The sequence below is a fragment of the Trichophyton verrucosum genome, assembly GCF_000151505.1.
Source record: "Trichophyton verrucosum HKI 0517 chromosome Unknown contig00373_1.f1.exp, whole genome shotgun sequence".
In the NCBI taxonomy this organism is placed as follows: Eukaryota; Fungi; Ascomycota; class Eurotiomycetes; order Onygenales; family Arthrodermataceae; genus Trichophyton; species Trichophyton verrucosum.
Genome location: NW_003315389.1, coordinates 40,456 through 57,819, shown reverse-complemented (window position 1 = coordinate 57,819; position 17,364 = coordinate 40,456). Strand labels below are relative to the sequence as shown.

The 17,364-nt window shown below is 49.4% G+C and overlaps 8 protein-coding genes across 8 annotated transcripts; 7 read left to right on the top strand and 1 right to left on the bottom strand.

The window, feature by feature from the left end:
• Nucleotides 1–840: 840 nt before the first annotated feature.
• Nucleotides 841–1,095, bottom strand: TRV_04863 (uncharacterized protein; the record flags this gene model as incomplete). Its single annotated transcript, XM_003020952.1, has 1 exon — nt 841–1,095. The coding sequence occupies one exon, from the start codon at nt 1,093–1,095 to the stop codon at nt 841–843; it is 255 nt and encodes an 84-aa protein (XP_003020998.1).
• A 1,446-nt stretch (nt 1,096–2,541) lies between these two features.
• TRV_04862 (uncharacterized protein) lies at nt 2,542–3,469 on the top strand (the record flags this gene model as incomplete). Its single annotated transcript, XM_003020951.1, has 3 exons — nt 2,542–2,576; nt 2,608–2,818; nt 2,963–3,469. 3 exons carry the CDS (start codon nt 2,542–2,544, stop codon nt 3,467–3,469), a joined length of 753 nt encoding a protein of 250 aa, XP_003020997.1.
• A 1,053-nt stretch (nt 3,470–4,522) lies between these two features.
• On the top strand, nt 4,523–6,496 carry TRV_04861 (uncharacterized protein; the record flags this gene model as incomplete). The annotated part of the gene is made up of 1 exon (XM_003020950.1): nt 4,523–6,496. One exon carries the CDS (start codon nt 4,523–4,525, stop codon nt 6,494–6,496), a length of 1,974 nt encoding a protein of 657 aa, XP_003020996.1.
• A 548-nt stretch (nt 6,497–7,044) lies between these two features.
• TRV_04860 (uncharacterized protein) lies at nt 7,045–7,614 on the top strand (the record flags this gene model as incomplete). The annotated part of the gene is made up of 1 exon (XM_003020949.1): nt 7,045–7,614. One exon carries the CDS (start codon nt 7,045–7,047, stop codon nt 7,612–7,614), a length of 570 nt encoding a protein of 189 aa, XP_003020995.1.
• Nucleotides 7,615–9,251: 1,637 nt separating this feature from the next.
• On the top strand, nt 9,252–11,876 carry TRV_04859 (Sad1/UNC domain protein; the record flags this gene model as incomplete). Its single annotated transcript, XM_003020948.1, has 1 exon — nt 9,252–11,876. The coding sequence occupies one exon, from the start codon at nt 9,252–9,254 to the stop codon at nt 11,874–11,876; it is 2,625 nt and encodes an 874-aa protein (XP_003020994.1).
• Nucleotides 11,877–12,789: 913 nt separating this feature from the next.
• Nucleotides 12,790–13,318, top strand: TRV_04858 (uncharacterized protein; the record flags this gene model as incomplete). Its single annotated transcript, XM_003020947.1, has 3 exons — nt 12,790–12,965; nt 13,039–13,128; nt 13,204–13,318. 3 exons carry the CDS (start codon nt 12,790–12,792, stop codon nt 13,316–13,318), a joined length of 381 nt encoding a protein of 126 aa, XP_003020993.1.
• Nucleotides 13,319–13,925: 607 nt separating this feature from the next.
• TRV_04857 (uncharacterized protein) lies at nt 13,926–14,698 on the top strand (the record flags this gene model as incomplete). The annotated part of the gene is made up of 2 exons (XM_003020946.1): nt 13,926–14,211; nt 14,292–14,698. The coding sequence occupies 2 exons, from the start codon at nt 13,926–13,928 to the stop codon at nt 14,696–14,698; spliced, it is 693 nt and encodes a 230-aa protein (XP_003020992.1).
• A 1,043-nt stretch (nt 14,699–15,741) lies between these two features.
• On the top strand, nt 15,742–17,280 carry TRV_04856 (uncharacterized protein; the record flags this gene model as incomplete). Its single annotated transcript, XM_003020945.1, has 4 exons — nt 15,742–15,816; nt 15,885–16,130; nt 16,206–16,418; nt 16,471–17,280. The coding sequence occupies 4 exons, from the start codon at nt 15,742–15,744 to the stop codon at nt 17,278–17,280; spliced, it is 1,344 nt and encodes a 447-aa protein (XP_003020991.1).
• Nucleotides 17,281–17,364: the final 84 nt, after the last annotated feature.

Sequence of the window (17,364 nt, the reverse complement as noted above, 5' to 3'; positions counted from 1 at the left end):
CATCAATTAATGAATGGCCTTGATAAACAAAGACCAGAGCGGCAAAAAAGGTCATTCCCGTCGTACATGATGAATAGCAAGCGGACACATCGCCAGCCACTGCTCACTAGCCAGTGGAATAACCAGCGAGCCACTGCGTGCAGTGCATTAATTTTTTTGACTGCCTGGAAAGTCACTTGCTGCGGTCACTTAGTAGTACTAAGCCGGCGGCATTTTAACTACATGTTAGTGTGCGGAGTAAGTAGTTATGTACTCTGCACCAGCACCGAGAGAGGTCACTGCAAACGACGATGAGAGATAAACAGAGCAGGCTGGATGGGCTGGTTAGTTTGTTACTCGAGTCCGAGTCTGCTGCTGCAGGACAAGAGAGGTTAAGTAGGCCAGAGTAAGCACCTGGGACTGAGCGATATAACTAATAATAATAATGGATGGTTATGCCTGGCTTTATTAATATGCACCGAGATGAAACGGACCATAACGCAAGGCCATGACGCGACATAAAAAGGGACGAACAAGAGTTTTTCCCTCAATCCTCCCTCCCTCCCTCTCTCCAATCGGGCTGCAGTGGAAGAGACGGGATTGAAATTGTTGGCAGGGTCTGTTCGAGAGGTTGATGGAAGTATGTAACTCGGGTACCTTTTCTGGACGAGTCGGAGAAGAGCAGGCTCAGTTCCGGCGGCACGACGAGTGCATGGATGAAGTACTCCATAGTGTTTTGCTCTCTATTTAACATTATTATTCATTATTATTAAATAGATGGTAAGGGAATGAGGTGAGAGTTGACGTGGCGTCCGTCTTACGATGGACTGTGAGAGAGTGACCATGACCGGCGAGTAACAGTTAAACCGTGGAAAGCGCCAGAGAAAGTTGAAGTCGCACGGCAAAAGAGTAGTAGCCAGATGATTGAGAAGAGCAAGACAGATAAACCTGTCTTTCCCTTGCACAGTCGAAGAAGAGACGAAGAAGCAAAGAAAAGAGGGAGAGGTCGTAGATGGACGGCCTGAAGTCGAACTCCCAACCACCCTCTCTGCCTCTCCCTATCAAGGTCGTTCTCTGCATGAAGAAGAAGACCAGATGAGGCGGTGAAGTATGCATTCTGCATCCCATCTGCATATTATCGCCTTTCTTTTCTTTTTCATCTCTGCTCTTTTTGTCGTTTTTTGTTTTTTTCTTTCCCTTTTACTCTCCGTCCTGCTCGATATGATCGAACTGGATGTGCATGTATACATTGACGGAGACTCCGCTGATGTGCGTTGGTTATGTTATGCTGTGCCATATCAATTAAGCGTCATCAGCAATCGGCATCATCAGCGCCGGGACATGGACTTCGTCAGGTGAAGAGGGGGACAGAAGAGGACAGATAGACTGGTAGATGGTAGAGCCTACGTATAACTCCTTATTTTTGCTCCAGTTCTGAGTAAGAAGTGTCCAGAGTTCTCCAGGTGTGTCTCCATCGGTAACCTACCCCAGCCCCAATCCGAGTGAAGATGGCTCTGGAGATCGCTTGGGCCCAACCACTTATAGGAGAACCCGGCCCTCTCCAGAGAAGAAAAGTAAAAAGTGAAAAGGGAAAGGGGGAAAAAGCAAAGATACGGACGATGGCACAAGAAGGCCCTTCCGTGGTTCGGGCCTTGCTGGCGTCATGTCGCCCCAGAAGAGGACAGGCATGCAAGCACTAGACTATGTAAGAGTGAAGTACTTTTTGAAGTGAGTGTGTACACTGCATGGGTGTGTGTGTGTGAGTGCGTGTGTGGGTGGCCTGGCTGTCTCTTTGCTTCTTTCTTCACTCTTTCTCGAGGGGTGTCGTAGTCAAGAGTAGTTGTCGACAGGGATGATGCATGCATGTATGCTGCTGTCGAACCCTCCCACGCCAACCACCACCACCACCACCAACCAACCAACCAGCCCAGCCCAACCTAACCTTTCCTCTCGTCCTCATCTTGGGCTCGCTCGGATCTTTCTTGCTCTGGGCTTTGGGCTTGGGAGGAGGAGGGGGGGAACGTTACTTACTTCGGTATGCCTCTCCCGCCGGAAGTATAGAAGTACATTTTCTGGTCGAAACATGGAGAAACGGGTGGACACGACACCCGTGGTTTCAACTCCGTTGGCTGGACTGGACTTTTTGCTGACTTGGTCGGCTGGTCGGTTGGTCGGTCGGGCGGGCGGTTAGTACTTAGTGAGAGCACAATAATAGGTGTACATCGGTGGGTGAGCGGGGGGGGGGGAGGGGGGAAGAAATGAAGATCATGCCATCTCCTGAGAGACTGGCGGTTTGTTTATGGTGTGCCCGTCTGTCAACAACGCGGAAGAAGGTGATGGTGGTGTGTCTTTGGCCTGACCAACCAACATCCCGAGATACCTGCGCTGTCTCCTTACTCTTAGTGTCGAAGTACCTCATGCAGGGGGTCCTCGCATGCTGGGTGTTAGGCGAAAGTAGAGTTCGAGAGAGAGCCTTTTGGCTTTTGCTTCCTTGCTGGGCTGCAGCGTTCGACAGTTCCATGCTGGCCTCTTGACTCTCGGCTGTGCTGTGGCAATAATTAGATGCTGCAGATGCTGCGACTGAACTCGAGCAGGCAGTTAGTTAGCAGGCGGCACTGCGTTGTATAGTAGGTACTACGAAGTTACTGGAGGCAGCCAGGTACTCATCTCTCTATATCACGTCTTCCTCGTTGTCTGTCTCCTCATCGTCGGCCATCCACCATCAGCCTCTTCTACTTGGCTGTGGATATCACTGTCATTATCTCATCATCCTCGTCATCATCGTCGTTATCCCGTCGTCCTCGTCGTCGTCGTCGTCGTCGCCGGCCTGTTCGTCTATGTACATAATCTTGACTTCTCGTCCCTGACATGAGGAAGTACCCTTGCTCGCTTACCTAAGACACCCACCTTACTGCCACTGCCGCCCCTTGCTGCCACGCCCTCACTACCGCGCGGTACCTGTTCTGCCACCCAGCCGTCTTAGCGCTCCAAAGTACCACCCTGTCACCCCCTTGCCGCCCGTCCCCTCCCTCACCGCCCTCTTGCTCCCCCTTCTTTCCACGGCCTCTTCGTTGCTTCTTCCCACCTCCTTGCTTTTTTCCCCTGCTTAGTCACCCGCCCTCCTTTCTCCGATCTTCCTCTTTCTTCTTCTTCTTCTTCTTCTCCTGCTCGTCCGCCTCTTCGTCATCTCATCTCATCTCAACCTCCGACCTTCGACCTCACCTTCACCTTTCGCCTTCACCCTCGACTTCATCTCTTCTTCTTCTTCTTCCTTCGCCCCGCCGTCACCACCATCATCTACCGCCGACTCCCTTTCTCTTCTCGTCTCGACCTCGCCTTCACCTTGGACTCTCTCCTCGACTTCGCCTCTTGGACTGTACTCGAGTCACAGCTGCTGCCGTTGACTGACGTTGACTCACCTCGACCACCACCACCACCACTACTACTACTGCGGCTCCAGAGTACACTTGAGACAGTCGAATACCGATAAAGACTACGACTAGCGTCTGCTTGCTCGCCACCTCTCATAGCATGACCGTCTCTCGTCGGCTCTGAGTCAACCCGTCAAGTCATCTACCGCAGGAGGACTGACTGCTACTTCAACTCGCCAACTCGCAACATCTCGGGACCCTCTCAACAATCCACTCTCGCGAACCCAGTTGCTCTGCCAGACAGCTCTGATAGCTTTGTCCGGACCACCTTGACAAGCTCTCGCTGCTCGCTGCTCTCTTGATCAGACACGTCGAACTGCCTGCCACGTTGATCGACTCCGGGGGAAGCTGCCGTCTATTATCGCTGAATTTTGTGACTCGTCATCAAGGCCGAGCCTGCTCCACGACTCTGGCTCCTCTATCTCAAACGTGACCCTCATCTTGACCTCATCTTCGACCCCTCTGCAGGCACGCCTTGGTCTCATAGTCACTCTATTCAAGCGATAATACTCGTCTCGCCCTTCCTTCCTCCACTTCCTTCTTCCTTCTTCTCGTCTTTCCCTCTCAGCTCACGACCTTGCAACGAAGCGTTCAATTCTTTTCTTTCCCTTCTTTTCGAACTTTTTCATTACCGGCATCTTTCATTTACTTCTCCTTACTGGCTATCATTTTGGCAACAAAAAAAACAACTACAAACCGACTCATTTACACCGACGTTAAACGAACAGCCTTCGTTTTCTTACCTCGGACACAACGTTCAAATGCAGTCATAACGATCTCTACCAGCTCTCTCTCTTTTTTCTTTCTTCGTTCAACCAGCATCAACCAAACGAGGTGCCTTGGGTGCAATCTCAGTTTTTTCTCGCGGACGGCGAACCGATTTCCTTGTGTTTCCTTAACCTTTTTACCAATCTTTTTTTTTCACGGTCCATCTTCTCAAATCAACATTTATATGACAGCCTGATCAACGACAACACACCACTCTTGTTCTTTTTTTCCTTTTCCTTTTTCTTTGCTTTGCTTTGTCTGCGTTTGTTCGGTCATAGGACCTGTGCTTCTTTGGCTCTCCTTTCCGTCAGGTTTCCCCTCTCCACAAAGTCCAGCTACTTATCATGGATTGCTTGCGGGACAAGTTTATCCAGGGGAAACTCCTCGACGGACGTTTCGAGACAGTTGCTCCGCTTAACCATGGATCCTTTGGCATGGTCTTCCTTGCAAATGACGCCCTCACCGGGGAGCAGGTAGCCATCAAGTGCCTCACCAAGCCCTCGTCTGCGGACCCGTCCTCTCCCCTCTCCGTCGACGACCGCTCAGAGGAGATGCAGTGCCACATGAAACTCGGACAGCACCCAAACCTCGTCAACCTCGTCAGCAGCTTCGAGACTCAGTCCCACATCTTCCTGGTCCTCGAGTACTGCTCCATGGGTGACTTGTACGAGGCCATCCGCAACAGCCGTGGGCCACTCGAGACTGAACACGTACGTGACTTCATGCTCCAGCTCATCGACGGCGTCGAGTTCATGCACTCCAAGGGTCTCTACCACAGAGACATCAAGCCAGAGAACATCTTCCTCTGCCAGGATGGCTCCATGAAGCTTGGTGACTTTGGCTTGGCCACGAGCAGCCCCTGGTCCTTTGAGGCCTGTGTCGGTAGCGACCGCTACATGGCTCCGGAGCAGTACGAGCCCACCGCGGCGGGCTACTCCCCTGCCAAAGCTGACATCTGGTCCATCGGTATCTGTCTGCTCAACATCCTCTTTGCAAAGAACCCCTTTGTCACCCCAACGGAGTCGGATATTCTCTTCGCAGACTACTCCCGTGACCGACAATCGCTCTTTGACGTCTTCCCGAACATGTCTCAGGATACCTTTGAGGTGCTCAGACACTCCATCGCCCTCAACCCAGAGAAGAGATCGCTTGCCGGTATGAGAGAGGCCATCATGCGTGCCGTCACTTTCACCACCGATGAGGAGTCTCTCGATGACTTCTGCACCGAGGATCGTGACGTCGTTGCTGCCAGTGCTTACCGTGAGCCTCTCCGCACCCCGTCCATCCAGACGCCGCAGGTCAACCAGGGAGAATCCTTCCCATGGGCAAAGGCTCTCCAGGTCTCCCCTCAGCAGCAAGGTGGTCGTCGCCTCTCCGTCATCCCAGACACCGAGAGCTACAGTGAGGATCTCTTCCCGGCATCGGAGGTGGATGGTACTTCATGGTACTCGACTCACGCTATTTCCCCATCCATTGGTTCTACTCTGGATTCAAGCTTGGGTGCCTCCTTCAAGTCGATCAAGGCCCGCCAATCCGCCTTACGCAACGCTCCTCGTCCAGCTCCCATCAGCGAGTCTCTGCCTACCTCGGCAGCTCGCCCCATTCCATCCATGTCCCTTGTCTTTGGCAAGGGTGGCTCTGACCAAGTGTCCAAGAGCTGGAGTGACCTTTGGGACGAGGAGGAGTCCGAGCTCGAAGAGGCCCGTCTGCGCAACCGCCAGGCCCAGAACTCCCGTACCTGGAGCAAGGAGAGCAACACCCCAGACGTTGCCGGTCTTGGACTGTCTGAAATCGAGGAGCCGTCGTCCATGCTCAATGTTCAGCCAATTCCCATCGTCAAGGACGAGAAGAAGAAGAACATTGCCGTTACTCCCGTTACACCATCCAAGCCACGCAGTGTTCTTAGAGATGGCAGCAACACCCCTGTCCCTCACGGTCGTCACTCACCCTCCAAGAACAACATCCTGGACAAATGGGCTGCCCTTGGCAAGAAGCGCATGAACCACACGCCTGAAAAGGATTACCGTGCTGCTTCGACCCCCAAGTCCAAGGCTCCCAGCTGGCGCAAGGAACCACAGTACGACCACGGCACCTGGACCAAGAAGAAGTTCCAGTCAAAGGACAGCCGTGGCCACAACGGTCACCAGCAACAGCCCATCGTCCAGCCATACATGCTCAGCAAGGATTGGCGTCGCGACAAGGACCAGACGATCAAACCAAAGAGAAGCCAGCATTATCCCCACATCCCAATTTACTCCCCGGCGGCCATTGATGACGAATTCGACTTTGTCGGCGGGTGGCAGGATCTACACCCGTAGTTTCTCCATCCTCCTTGGAAAGCCTAGTTGCTTCCCTTATCTCCCTTGGTTTTTTCCATCTCACGACAAGCAAATATACTCTCCACTTCAACCACTTATATACCTGACGCCCCATCCCTCTCAAGATGACGCAACGACACTTCAATTCTACAGCCTGAATAATCTATTTTACACTTCTGTTTCTTTTATATTGGGGATCCTATCGGAGTTTTTAGCGAGCCTTTGTTGTCTTATTATACCTCTTCTCAGCTCTATTTTCAACCTTACGCGCACTTTTACAATCCATAACTCAACGGTCTGGTCTGCATTCCTTATTACCTATTTACCCTGTCGACTTCGCTGCGGTGCGTTTGATATTCCCTCTCGACCTTTTGAAATACTCCCATTTTTCCCCAACCCGGGCGTCGCAGGACCGAAACATTCATGGCGATCACCGTCCGCCCAGCCGGGACTCCACATGGGCGGAACAGAACTTAACTTGGGACCATCGCCACCAACAATCAACCTCTGTACTATATAACTTGCCTTGTTATTGTTACCAACAGAATATGGGTCGGCCCGGCGGAGCAACAAACTCCCCTTTCGAAGCGGTGCTGAACATTGAAAGACTTTGTTTTCTTTTTTCTCGAAAGGGGGGATATACCACTACTACGTTTTTCCTTGCGGCGTTTGTTGACAAACATCTTCATTTCTTCTCCCATCCCAGTTCTTCTTGCAGATCACTCGTACCTTTTACACTATATAATTTGTTTCTCTCAACTCTTGTCCATCCACGAACACATCACTTTGCACATCGCTACTATTTTTCCTTTTACTTTTTTTTCATTATTCCTTTTATTAAATCATATATCATAACTCAGGCCCTCGACGCAAGTCATCTTGAGAAGGGATATGACGGTCCTTCACCCGGGTCTGCTTTCACAGCGAGCTTCTGTGTTTGTACCCACCCTCATACCCCACACCCACACCGCTCTCTACATGTGAGAAAGAAAAAGACGAAGGTTCGTGTCGGTGCATTCGACTTTGCGCCGGCAGCCACTTCTCCCTTCTCTCCCTCTACCATCCTTCGCGTTGGAGGATGCAGTGGGGGAGGCAGGAAGGAGTGGAAGGGAACTTAACTAGGCTTTTGCTTTGCAGGAGGTTGTTGAAAGCAAGCAAACCATGGAAAAGAAAGAAAGAGAACAAAAAAAAAAAAATTCCAACTTTCACTATCTTTGGTTCTTTTTAATCCTTGGTCTTTTCTTTAATTTTTTTTTTTTCGTCCTTCCTTATCCATCTGTCCTTACATTCATACCATACGTCCATACGAACATGCACCGCTAATATCATCCACCCGAAAAGAAAAGCAACAACAAACTACCCTACTTACTACCTTACCCCTTTTCCCTACCAGCACGACAAAATCGTTCTATTTCCATTTCCTATTCTACCCCGTTTAATTTCCGTCTCTGTTCTACTTTCTGTTCTACGGAAAAAGAAAAGAAAAAGAAAAAGAGGAAGATGAAGGTGGCGAAGGCGAATGTACTATCTATCTTAGAATCTGTTGGGAAGCAAGATGAGGATAGGACGTGGTGTTTTCTGTGTTACTTCTTTGGCGAATATCTGGATGGTTCAGTTTACTTTGGTTGGTGCTTTGCCTTTTGGCTGGTTTGGATGGTCGGTTTGGATGGATGGATTTGATGGATGGGAAGGCTGATAAAATAAAATTGATTGATTGACTGATTGATTGAATGAAAGACCTTTCCATGGCTGGATATCATTGTCTCTCCTCGTCTCGCCCTTTGTAGTCCAAGTAGGTTCTTCTGTCGTAGTTTCAGTAGATGTAGATGTCAATGTCAATGTCAATGCCAGCACCGGCCACGGGGTTCGGCGTCCTATAATTAGCAACCGCGGCTCCAGGCAAGCTTAATTTTTTTTTTTCACTTTCGCCCGCCAACCCAACCGACGAGGGCATCAGGCCAGATATGCATGACTACGCCGACATCAGCCAGTTAATCACCGCACGCCAGTCGCTCACTACTCAGTTGTCTGATCCCGTCGATATATTTTCTTTTCGCACACCGACAGTTCAGTCCAGTTCGAGCTCAGCCCAGTAGCTCGCACGGGAAACGCACGACCAATATCCGCCTTACGTCTATGGCCACCAGATCAACCCAGAGACGGCCCGGCACAGGCACGGCACAGGGGTCAAAGGGAAAAATTTCCTCCCTTTCCTGGACATCTCCCTTGCTCATCTGGCTGTCATGCGCGAGCGTGAGCTGCTTCTGTTACCGCCACCTCGACCCGAGAACTGGGACAAGTTAATGGTGAACACGATGGTTGTTGGTGGGTTGACGTGAGCCATGTCTGTACGTATATGCGGGATGACGGAGCAGTATGCGCTGGACAGATGCAGCTAACGAACGGCCCAACTGTCGGTCTCTCACTACCAGGCATGATTGATTGATTTTCAGGCAGGACGCGGGAACAAAAACATATACGCATTTCATTTAACTAGTTATTTCGGTGCACAGATACGAATCTACGTTACATCCCCTCGATTTCGCAGAGTTGTTTAGAGGAGAGCAGGACTGTCCTCATACCTCGCACACCACACCGCAACACACCGCACGACGCGATGGATGGGCATCTTTCGCCACATGGGCGGAAGCGGCGCCCGCGTACGGACCGAATAACGTCGGCTTTCCTGGCGTTTTTGGCAGTGTGTTCTGCTCCTAGCCATGCGGCGGCGGAATCAGTGGATTCATCGCGGTTGATGGCCGTGGATAAGTCGAATACCATCTGCCAGGCGCGTGTGAGTGACTTGGGAGCAGAATATATTCGGTATCCGATATGTTTGGAGACTAGGTGGAACGCAGCAGCATCAGCATCAGCATCAGCAGCGGCGTCTGCAACAACGGGAAGCGAGGGGCCGTCTACAACTAGGTCTGCGAGTGGTATATATGCCGATTCGAAGGATACATCAGGCTCAGTCACGGTTCCGGTTCCAGGCACTGCTTCGTCTGATTCTTCAAGTTCAAAAGAAACCGGGAGTAGCGGTAACGGAGACGATGCAGACGTGGAGTCTCCGCTGGATAATTCCAACTTCCTCTCCTTTGAAGAATGGAAGAATCAAAATTTTGCGAAGGCAGGACAATCGGCTGAGACCATGAGGAGGCATCGGCAGGATAAAGGACAACAAGCTAGAAGACGACATACGCGGTCACCGCAGATGAACGATCCGCTAGATGGGCTGGGAGAAGAGTCGGAAATCGACCTTGAATTCGGTGGTTTTTCTACAGACGAATCTGGCGTTGCTTCATGGGAGAGGAAAGATGGTGGAAGGGCCTCACCTGATAATATAGACTCTGTCACTGCCCCCGGTGGTGCTATTGTCGGGGGTAAGGAAGACAAGCATCCTTCCCAGCCGATCTTCGAGCTCGACGGCCAGGATGCTGAGAATATGCCACGCAAGGGGATTGGTCGACGGAAACATGCAGGAACAACATGCAAGGAACGCTTCAACTATGCATCTTTCGACTGCGCCGCTACAGTCCTGAAAACAAACCCCCAATGCACCGGTTCTTCAGCCGTGCTTAACGAGAACAAAGACAGCTACATGCTGAACGAGTGCAGGGCCAAGGATAAATTCCTCATTATGGAGTTATGTGATGATATTCTCGTTGACACCGTGGTGTTGGCCAACTATGAATTCTTTAGCTCCATCTTTCGATCGTTTAGAGTCAGTGTTTCTGATCGGTATCCGATCAAGGCTGACAAATGGCGGGTGTTGGGCACTTATGAGGCTGCTAATGCTAGACAGGTGCAGGCCTTTGCGGTGGAGAATCCGCTTATATGGGCTAGATACTTGAAGATCGACTTCTTGTCCCATTACGGGAACGAGTTCTATTGTCCAGTTAGTTTGGTCAGGGTGCATGGAACCACCATGATGGAAGAGTATAAGAATGATGGTGAAGCTGCGAGGGCAGATGAAGAGGAGGATGCGAATGCACAGGAAGAAGCGGAGCAGCAGCGGCAACAAGACGAACAGCAACAGCAGCTGGAGCAGAAAGAGGCCGATGTAGTTGTGCATCCAGACGTTTCCGTTCCTGAGGTGGTTATTAACGACCAAATGGTTCCACTCTCTAATCTATCTGATCGTGAACTGGATGAGCTTAGATGTTTCGTGGAGAGAAACGAGACAGAGAGCATCTTACTCGGACTGGTATCCAGTAAGATGTGTGCCATCCAGGAACGCGCGGCTCATATTGCAAGTCAGCCTGTGACGGCTACTAGGGTGAAAGACGAGGCTGCTGCTCCAGCCAGCGGCTCTATCACCTCTACCAATACCCCAGAGCAGATACGTTCAGTCTCTTCTACTCGTACACCCACGACGTCTGATAGAGAAGAGACTCGCCGTAGTTCTACGGGTTCATCTATCGCGGCTAATGGGTCACATACGGAGCCAACTAGGATGAACTCAGCGACATACTCCCCTTCTCCTGCCTCACCACCACCCAACCCATCCACCCAAGAATCCTTCTTTAAATCAGTCAACAAAAGACTGCAAATGCTGGAGTCAAACTCCACCCTTTCCCTCCTTTATATCGAGGAGCAATCACGCATCCTCCGTGATGCCTTCAACAAGGTCGAGAAACGCCAATTGGCAAAAACATCTACCTTTTTAGAGAACCTTAACTCTACCGTTCTGCAGGAGCTGAAGGAGTTCCGTCAACAATATGACCATCTCTGGCACTCTGTCTTTATAGAATTCGAGCAGCAGCGCCAACAGTACCATCGAGAGGTGTATTCAGTTGCTACCCAACTCGGTGTTCTTGCGGACGAACTCGTGTTTCAAAAACGAGTTGCCGTCATCCAAAGCATCTTTGTCCTGGTCTGTTTCGGCCTGGTGCTATTCTCCCGCAGCTCGGGCACACCGTACTTGGAATTTCCACGTAACATCGTCACTCGCACGCGCAGCTTCCGCTCTTCTTCAGTCACCTACGGCTCACCAGCGCCATCTGCCAGTCCTAGCCCACCGCCCATGAGCAGGATGGGATCGTCAATACTGAGCCGAAGTGAAGCAGACGATGACAACCTGCATCACAACCACTCACGACACCACCGCAGTCCCTCTGAACAAACAGATTATGAAGTCGGAAATCCTACCTTTACATATTCCCCGCCTACTCCAACTTCCAGGACCACGACTCCAGAGCGAACTCGAAAATTGCGCTTCTCCTCTGAGCCGCAAAGTGGTCTCGCTGCGTCCGAGACCGGCAGTCCCGCAACTATGAGCGATCCGGAGCTTAGCCTGAGAAAACGCCCTATCAAGAGCGTGGAGGTGAAACACGAGTCTGAATCGGACGCCGAACAGGCGGAAGGGGACTCTTTCACTTAATTCTTTGTCGACTATATTATACCGTGCACAAAGATTGATGGAATCATTTCTTATTTATTTTCTTCAATTTTGATATTTATGACATCTACCATATAATCTTTGGAAGCATAGGCGATTGTATTTTATGTACCCCTTTTTTATTCTTCAAGAAGAGAGCATGTATCATACTTATATCCTTATTTGATAGCATAGCGTACATCATTTTAATGGCATAGCATCGTCCGTCGTTCCACTTCTTTGAACATCTACATCTAGAAACCCCTGAGCGCCTCCTGATATTGACCGGGTTTAGACTTTATGCCTTGACGTGTCCATGCTGAGTCAGCTTTTAAGGCTGTTGCTATGGAAACTATCGCTTATCAACCTTATCCTCAAACGTCAACATCAGAAATCTCAAAAGAAGGGCAGACGAATCCGTACACCGTCATACGCAGTCCAGAACAAGCTAAACAGCACCAACAAGTAAAGCATTACTTGCATATTTGTCGAATTATCCGTCGAAAAAGCAAGGAAAATCCAATAAAGGTCAGTATATAGGGCAAGTAAGTAGGTCGATGGCTTTCTGTCTTCCCCATGCAAAAGTTGATCAAGGTTCCACGGGTTCCATGCGAAAAGAAACTACTATACTGCCCTTCCCTGCTCCGTTGTCGTTTAGCATGCTTTTGCCTTGAGGGGAGAGCGAAGTGGAAAAACTTTTTCTTACTTCCCGTGGATGTAAACAAAGAAGATCACACACGCTACATGATTGCTGACGGATACGATACGATATAAAGCCAGCGCCTTTCCAGAAATAAACAACCTCACTCTTCAGACCGTACATCCACACTCTACACGCAGTTCCTTCGACCCGAGAATACTCGATATTACTCTATATCCGCACAACTTGAGAAATCAAAATCACCAGACTGTCATCATGGCATCCATCACCAGCCCGTCCAAGCAACCACTTTCTGACCGACCTACAAATACCCATCTTACCATGCAAAACTCATCAACCGAGGATTGTGAGGCAGACTTGAAAGCTGCTACGACGAAATCCATGGAATACCACAGACAAGTACTCAAGGAGAAGATGGAAGGTGACTCACAGTAAGTATTCTCCGGTGTTCTCCGAGCCAACAAAAAATTGTGTATCTCAGCCCCATACTAATTTCCATGCTAGACAATCCGGTCATTTTATCTCCCCATCAGATGGAATCATGAGTCCATGCACCAAGAAGCTGAGCAACCTTAAGGGAAAGAAATTCAAGAAGTAAGTATACGGCTACAGCAGGTCCACGGACGACTCTAGCAATAACATAGGTACTAATGCTTATTTACTTGGTAGTGCTGGACGACCACAGATGCTTTTTGCTAAGGCTCTCGGGAAGAAATCCTACGACAAGATGAGCAACGAGAATGCAGCAGACGGAGATGGCACTGAAGATAGTGGACCTGTCTAATTTTGATGATGGGGCTGCTTTTCTTTCTACCTTTATTACGACCTGCCGGGCCCGTTTATGATTCTATTGTATTATTAGTTCCCTGAGTACCCTTACGCCTTCTTGTGATGTTGTTGCCTTTTCTTTTCTGGTTATGTTTTGTTATGCCGGCACTAGATGAACCGACCATTGCTTCAGAACGATATATTTCTCTGACTCTATAGGTACTTGATGAAAGAAATATTTCTAACGTATCCTTCATCACCAGTATCGTCTATCCGCCCTTGGTCATATATATAGTATCCTCTTCTACTCCGTACGGAGTACTCCATACTGTGTATCAGAGCCAAATTTGATATTCGGCGCCTTTGATTGGCTCATATTGCTTAATAATCAACCACGTGTATATCAAATTCAGCCCGCGATGGATCTCCGACTTTCGCATAAAAGGAGCGGGAAAAAGCACGAAGAACTCGACAGCCTCAAGCAACCCTTGCGGCGCTAGGATTTTTGGTTGCCACAGTTTGACTGGGGAAGAGAATAGATCGTTCCTAACGGCTTGGCATATATTTAGCCAGCTAATTGGTTAAGTGGTGATTGGGATCAAATAATACCAATCTTAAGAGTCATGGCAGCCCTACGCAGCTCGTATGTGGAGAGGTTCACGAAGGAGACCAAAACGCAGATATCGCTGTGCATAGATGGCGGGCCACTGGATGTCCTACCTGATAGCCACAAAGCCTTCGAGTCATCGAGCATCCCTAACCAAAAGGAAGAGCACCATGCTTGTCAATTCTCCGCAACTCAGCACATCTGGATATGGACCGGAGTTGGATTTCTAGACCATATGCTTCATGCGTTGGCAAAGCACGGCGGATGGAGTCTACGAATTCGCACAGTTGGTGACTTAGCTAGTGAGTACATCCGTAATTGACCCCGGTGTACTTGTTGGCTACTCTTACTCTGCTGAATGCTGACCTTACCGTATCGCTAGTTGATGATCATCACACTACCGAAGATACCTTCCTTGCTCTTGGAGAGGCTCTGTCAACAGCTCTGGGTGATCGAAAGGGTATTAAGCGGTTCGGCAGCGCTTATGCTCCGCTAGATGAAGCACTTGCACGGGCTGTCATTGACATTTCATCTCGCCCTTTCTTTGTCGGCGTATTTGACTTCAAGGATGCAAAAATTGGCAATCTCACTAGCCAAATGATTCCCCATGGCCTACAGAGCTTTGCTCACACTGCAGGTGTTACTCTGCATGTCGACGTGCTTAAAGGTGAAAACGACCACCACCGTGCTGAAGCTGCCTTCAAAGCTTTGGCTGTGGCTATTAGAGATGCCACTTCCAAGGTTGCTGGGAAGGAAGGGGAAGTTATTAGCACAAAGGGAGTCTTATAGATTGTTCAATTTGAGCGCCAATATATGTCTTTTCTCTCTATTTTATTTGGGTCATCTTCATTTATATCCTGCACAACTATACGGTTTCACAAACCCCCCCCTACGAATTTGAGGCCATACGAGGATGCGAGCCCCTAACCAGTCATTCCTGTCTGGATTAGATGAAGAATCGACAATTCTTATGCAGCAGAAATTCGGGGTGACTTGGCATCTGCTGTCCAACGCTGCATCTGACTGCTAGAGTATAGCCGTCCACCGTTCTTAAGGAAACTCAAAATTCGGGTTCGAGAGAGACCCTTCAGCTCTATCCATTTTCGCCACCAACACTTCATCGTGCAACTGTTCACACTTGGTGCTCATCCCGGGTATTACTTGTCTTGCTATTAGCCAGTTACTCATATATTTTGACAAAGCCTAAAGCTAGGGTCCTCAAGGCATCAAATCTGCAGGACCACAACAAACAATGCCGCTTCCTGAGGCCCAGCCGAGCTATCTGCTGTCAAATCGCCTCTTCTAGCTCAACCTTAAAAGAAACAGGCCTTTTTTTTCTAGCCATAACCGTTATAAAGCCATAGTCGATTTTCTCAATTCAAGTAGCCGAACCCGAGGTTAAGACCGAAAGCCCATCATATCCGTCAGGAGTTAATAGTAATTATACAGAAACTGGACCGCTATTGTGAGAACTGGCTTGCAGTACTCCGTATGGTTGTAGAATAAGTAAATTTAATGTCCGATATCGTACGATGGGATATGTATACTTATGCAGCTCCCTACATGCTCTCCTGATGTTCCCCCTGTCGCGCTGAAAATTAAGCCTCGGCTCGTGGAGAGCTCCATCGGCAACTCCGCTCACCCTGTTTATGGGAAAACGAACATCGACCCGGGAACCGAGCTTGGGCTGCGCTTCTCCTCGTACCACTTCTCTCTTTCGTTTATACATAAGGAACTCATTCTCAGGATTTCTTTGACCAGGTTGCAAGTCCATATCCCTAGCAACCCACTTTTTAATAATTGATTTCATCATTTTGAGGACCAGTTGTACAATGGCGGCCTCCACCAGAATTCCTTCTCTCATCCAGCCGTTCGTTAGCGAGCGCGCCAGAAAGACCCTGGATATCGTAAGAGTCCTTCTAAGTATTTATAACACCACTATCAAGCCATATCGCTAACTTGCGTGGGTCTTCAGGTTGAAGAATTCGTTGAGAAAGAATGTATCCCGAGAGACACTCTATTCCAGGCTCAGCTAGGCGAAGGCCAGGCCAGATTCACCAAGCACCCCCCAGTCATAGAGGAGCTCAAGGCTAAAGCGAAGAAACTTGGCCTATGGAATATGTTCTTGCCGAAGAACCACTTCAAGGAGGGTGCTGGCTTCAGCAACGTTGAGTATGGATTGATGGCAGAGCTACTCGGAAAGAGCCGAGTTGCCAGTGAGGTACGGCGATACCCCGATATGTTCTCATGAGATGAAATAACCATTGGATATCTAACATGAATTTCCCCTGTCTAGGCTACAAACAATGCTGCTCCTGATACCGGTAACATGGAGGTTTTGGCCAAGTATGGAAACGAGGCCCAAAAGAGAGAATGGCTAGACCCTCTGTTGGAAGGAAAGATACGCTCTGGTTTCCTGATGACCGAGCCAGATATTGCATCCAGCGATGCGACAAATATCAGACTTAATATCCGCCGTGAGGGTAACGAATATGTCCTTAACGGAGAGGTAGGCAACCAACCATATATATTCAAATTTATCTATGCTAATCCTGCTATAGAAATGGTGGTCGTCGGGTGTTGGTGACCCACGGTGCAAACTGTACCTTGTCATGGGCAAAACTGATCCCAATAACCCAGATCCGTACAAGCAGCAATCAGTTGTCCTAGTTCCTGCCGGAACCCCAGGCGTCACTATCCATAGAATGTTACATGTCTATGGCTTTGACGATGCCCCTCACGGCCACGGACAAGTTTCTTTCAAGAATGTCCGTGTACCTGTATCCAACATTATCCTAGGAGAGGGCCGTGGTTTCGAAATCATCCAAGGCCGTCTGGGACCAGGGCGTATCCATCATGCTATGCGTGCACTTGGCGCCGCGGAACGAGCCCTAGAGTGGATGATTGCTCGTGCCAATGATGAGAATAAGAAGCCATTCGGCACTCCTCTCTCTTCTCATGGTGTTATTCTTGAATGGATTGCCAGGTCACGCCTTGAAATTGACTCCGCTCGTCTGGTTGTTCTCAATGCTGCAGCCCGCATCGACAGCGCTGATGCAAAGGCTGCACTCAAGGAGATTGCTGAGGCAAAGGTACTTGCACCTCAGGTAGCCCTTACGGTTATCGACCGTGCCGTGCAGGCTCACGGCGCTATGGGAGTGTGTCAGGATACACCACTTGCTAGCATGTGGGCAAACATCCGCACTTTAAGAATTGCTGATGGTCCAGACGAAGTTCATCTCCAACAGATGGGCAAGCGTGAGAATAAGCAAAGGAAGAATTCTACCATGGCCAAGATCAAGGCACAAAAGGCTGAGGCGGATAGGTTACTGAATGCCAATGGGTTTGGTGCTCTCAAGGGGCGTTTGTAAGGGTGTACTTTATATAGGTATTTGGAGACATGGCTCTTTATCTATGAAGCATATATCGATCACGTTAGCTATCTCCTACATATA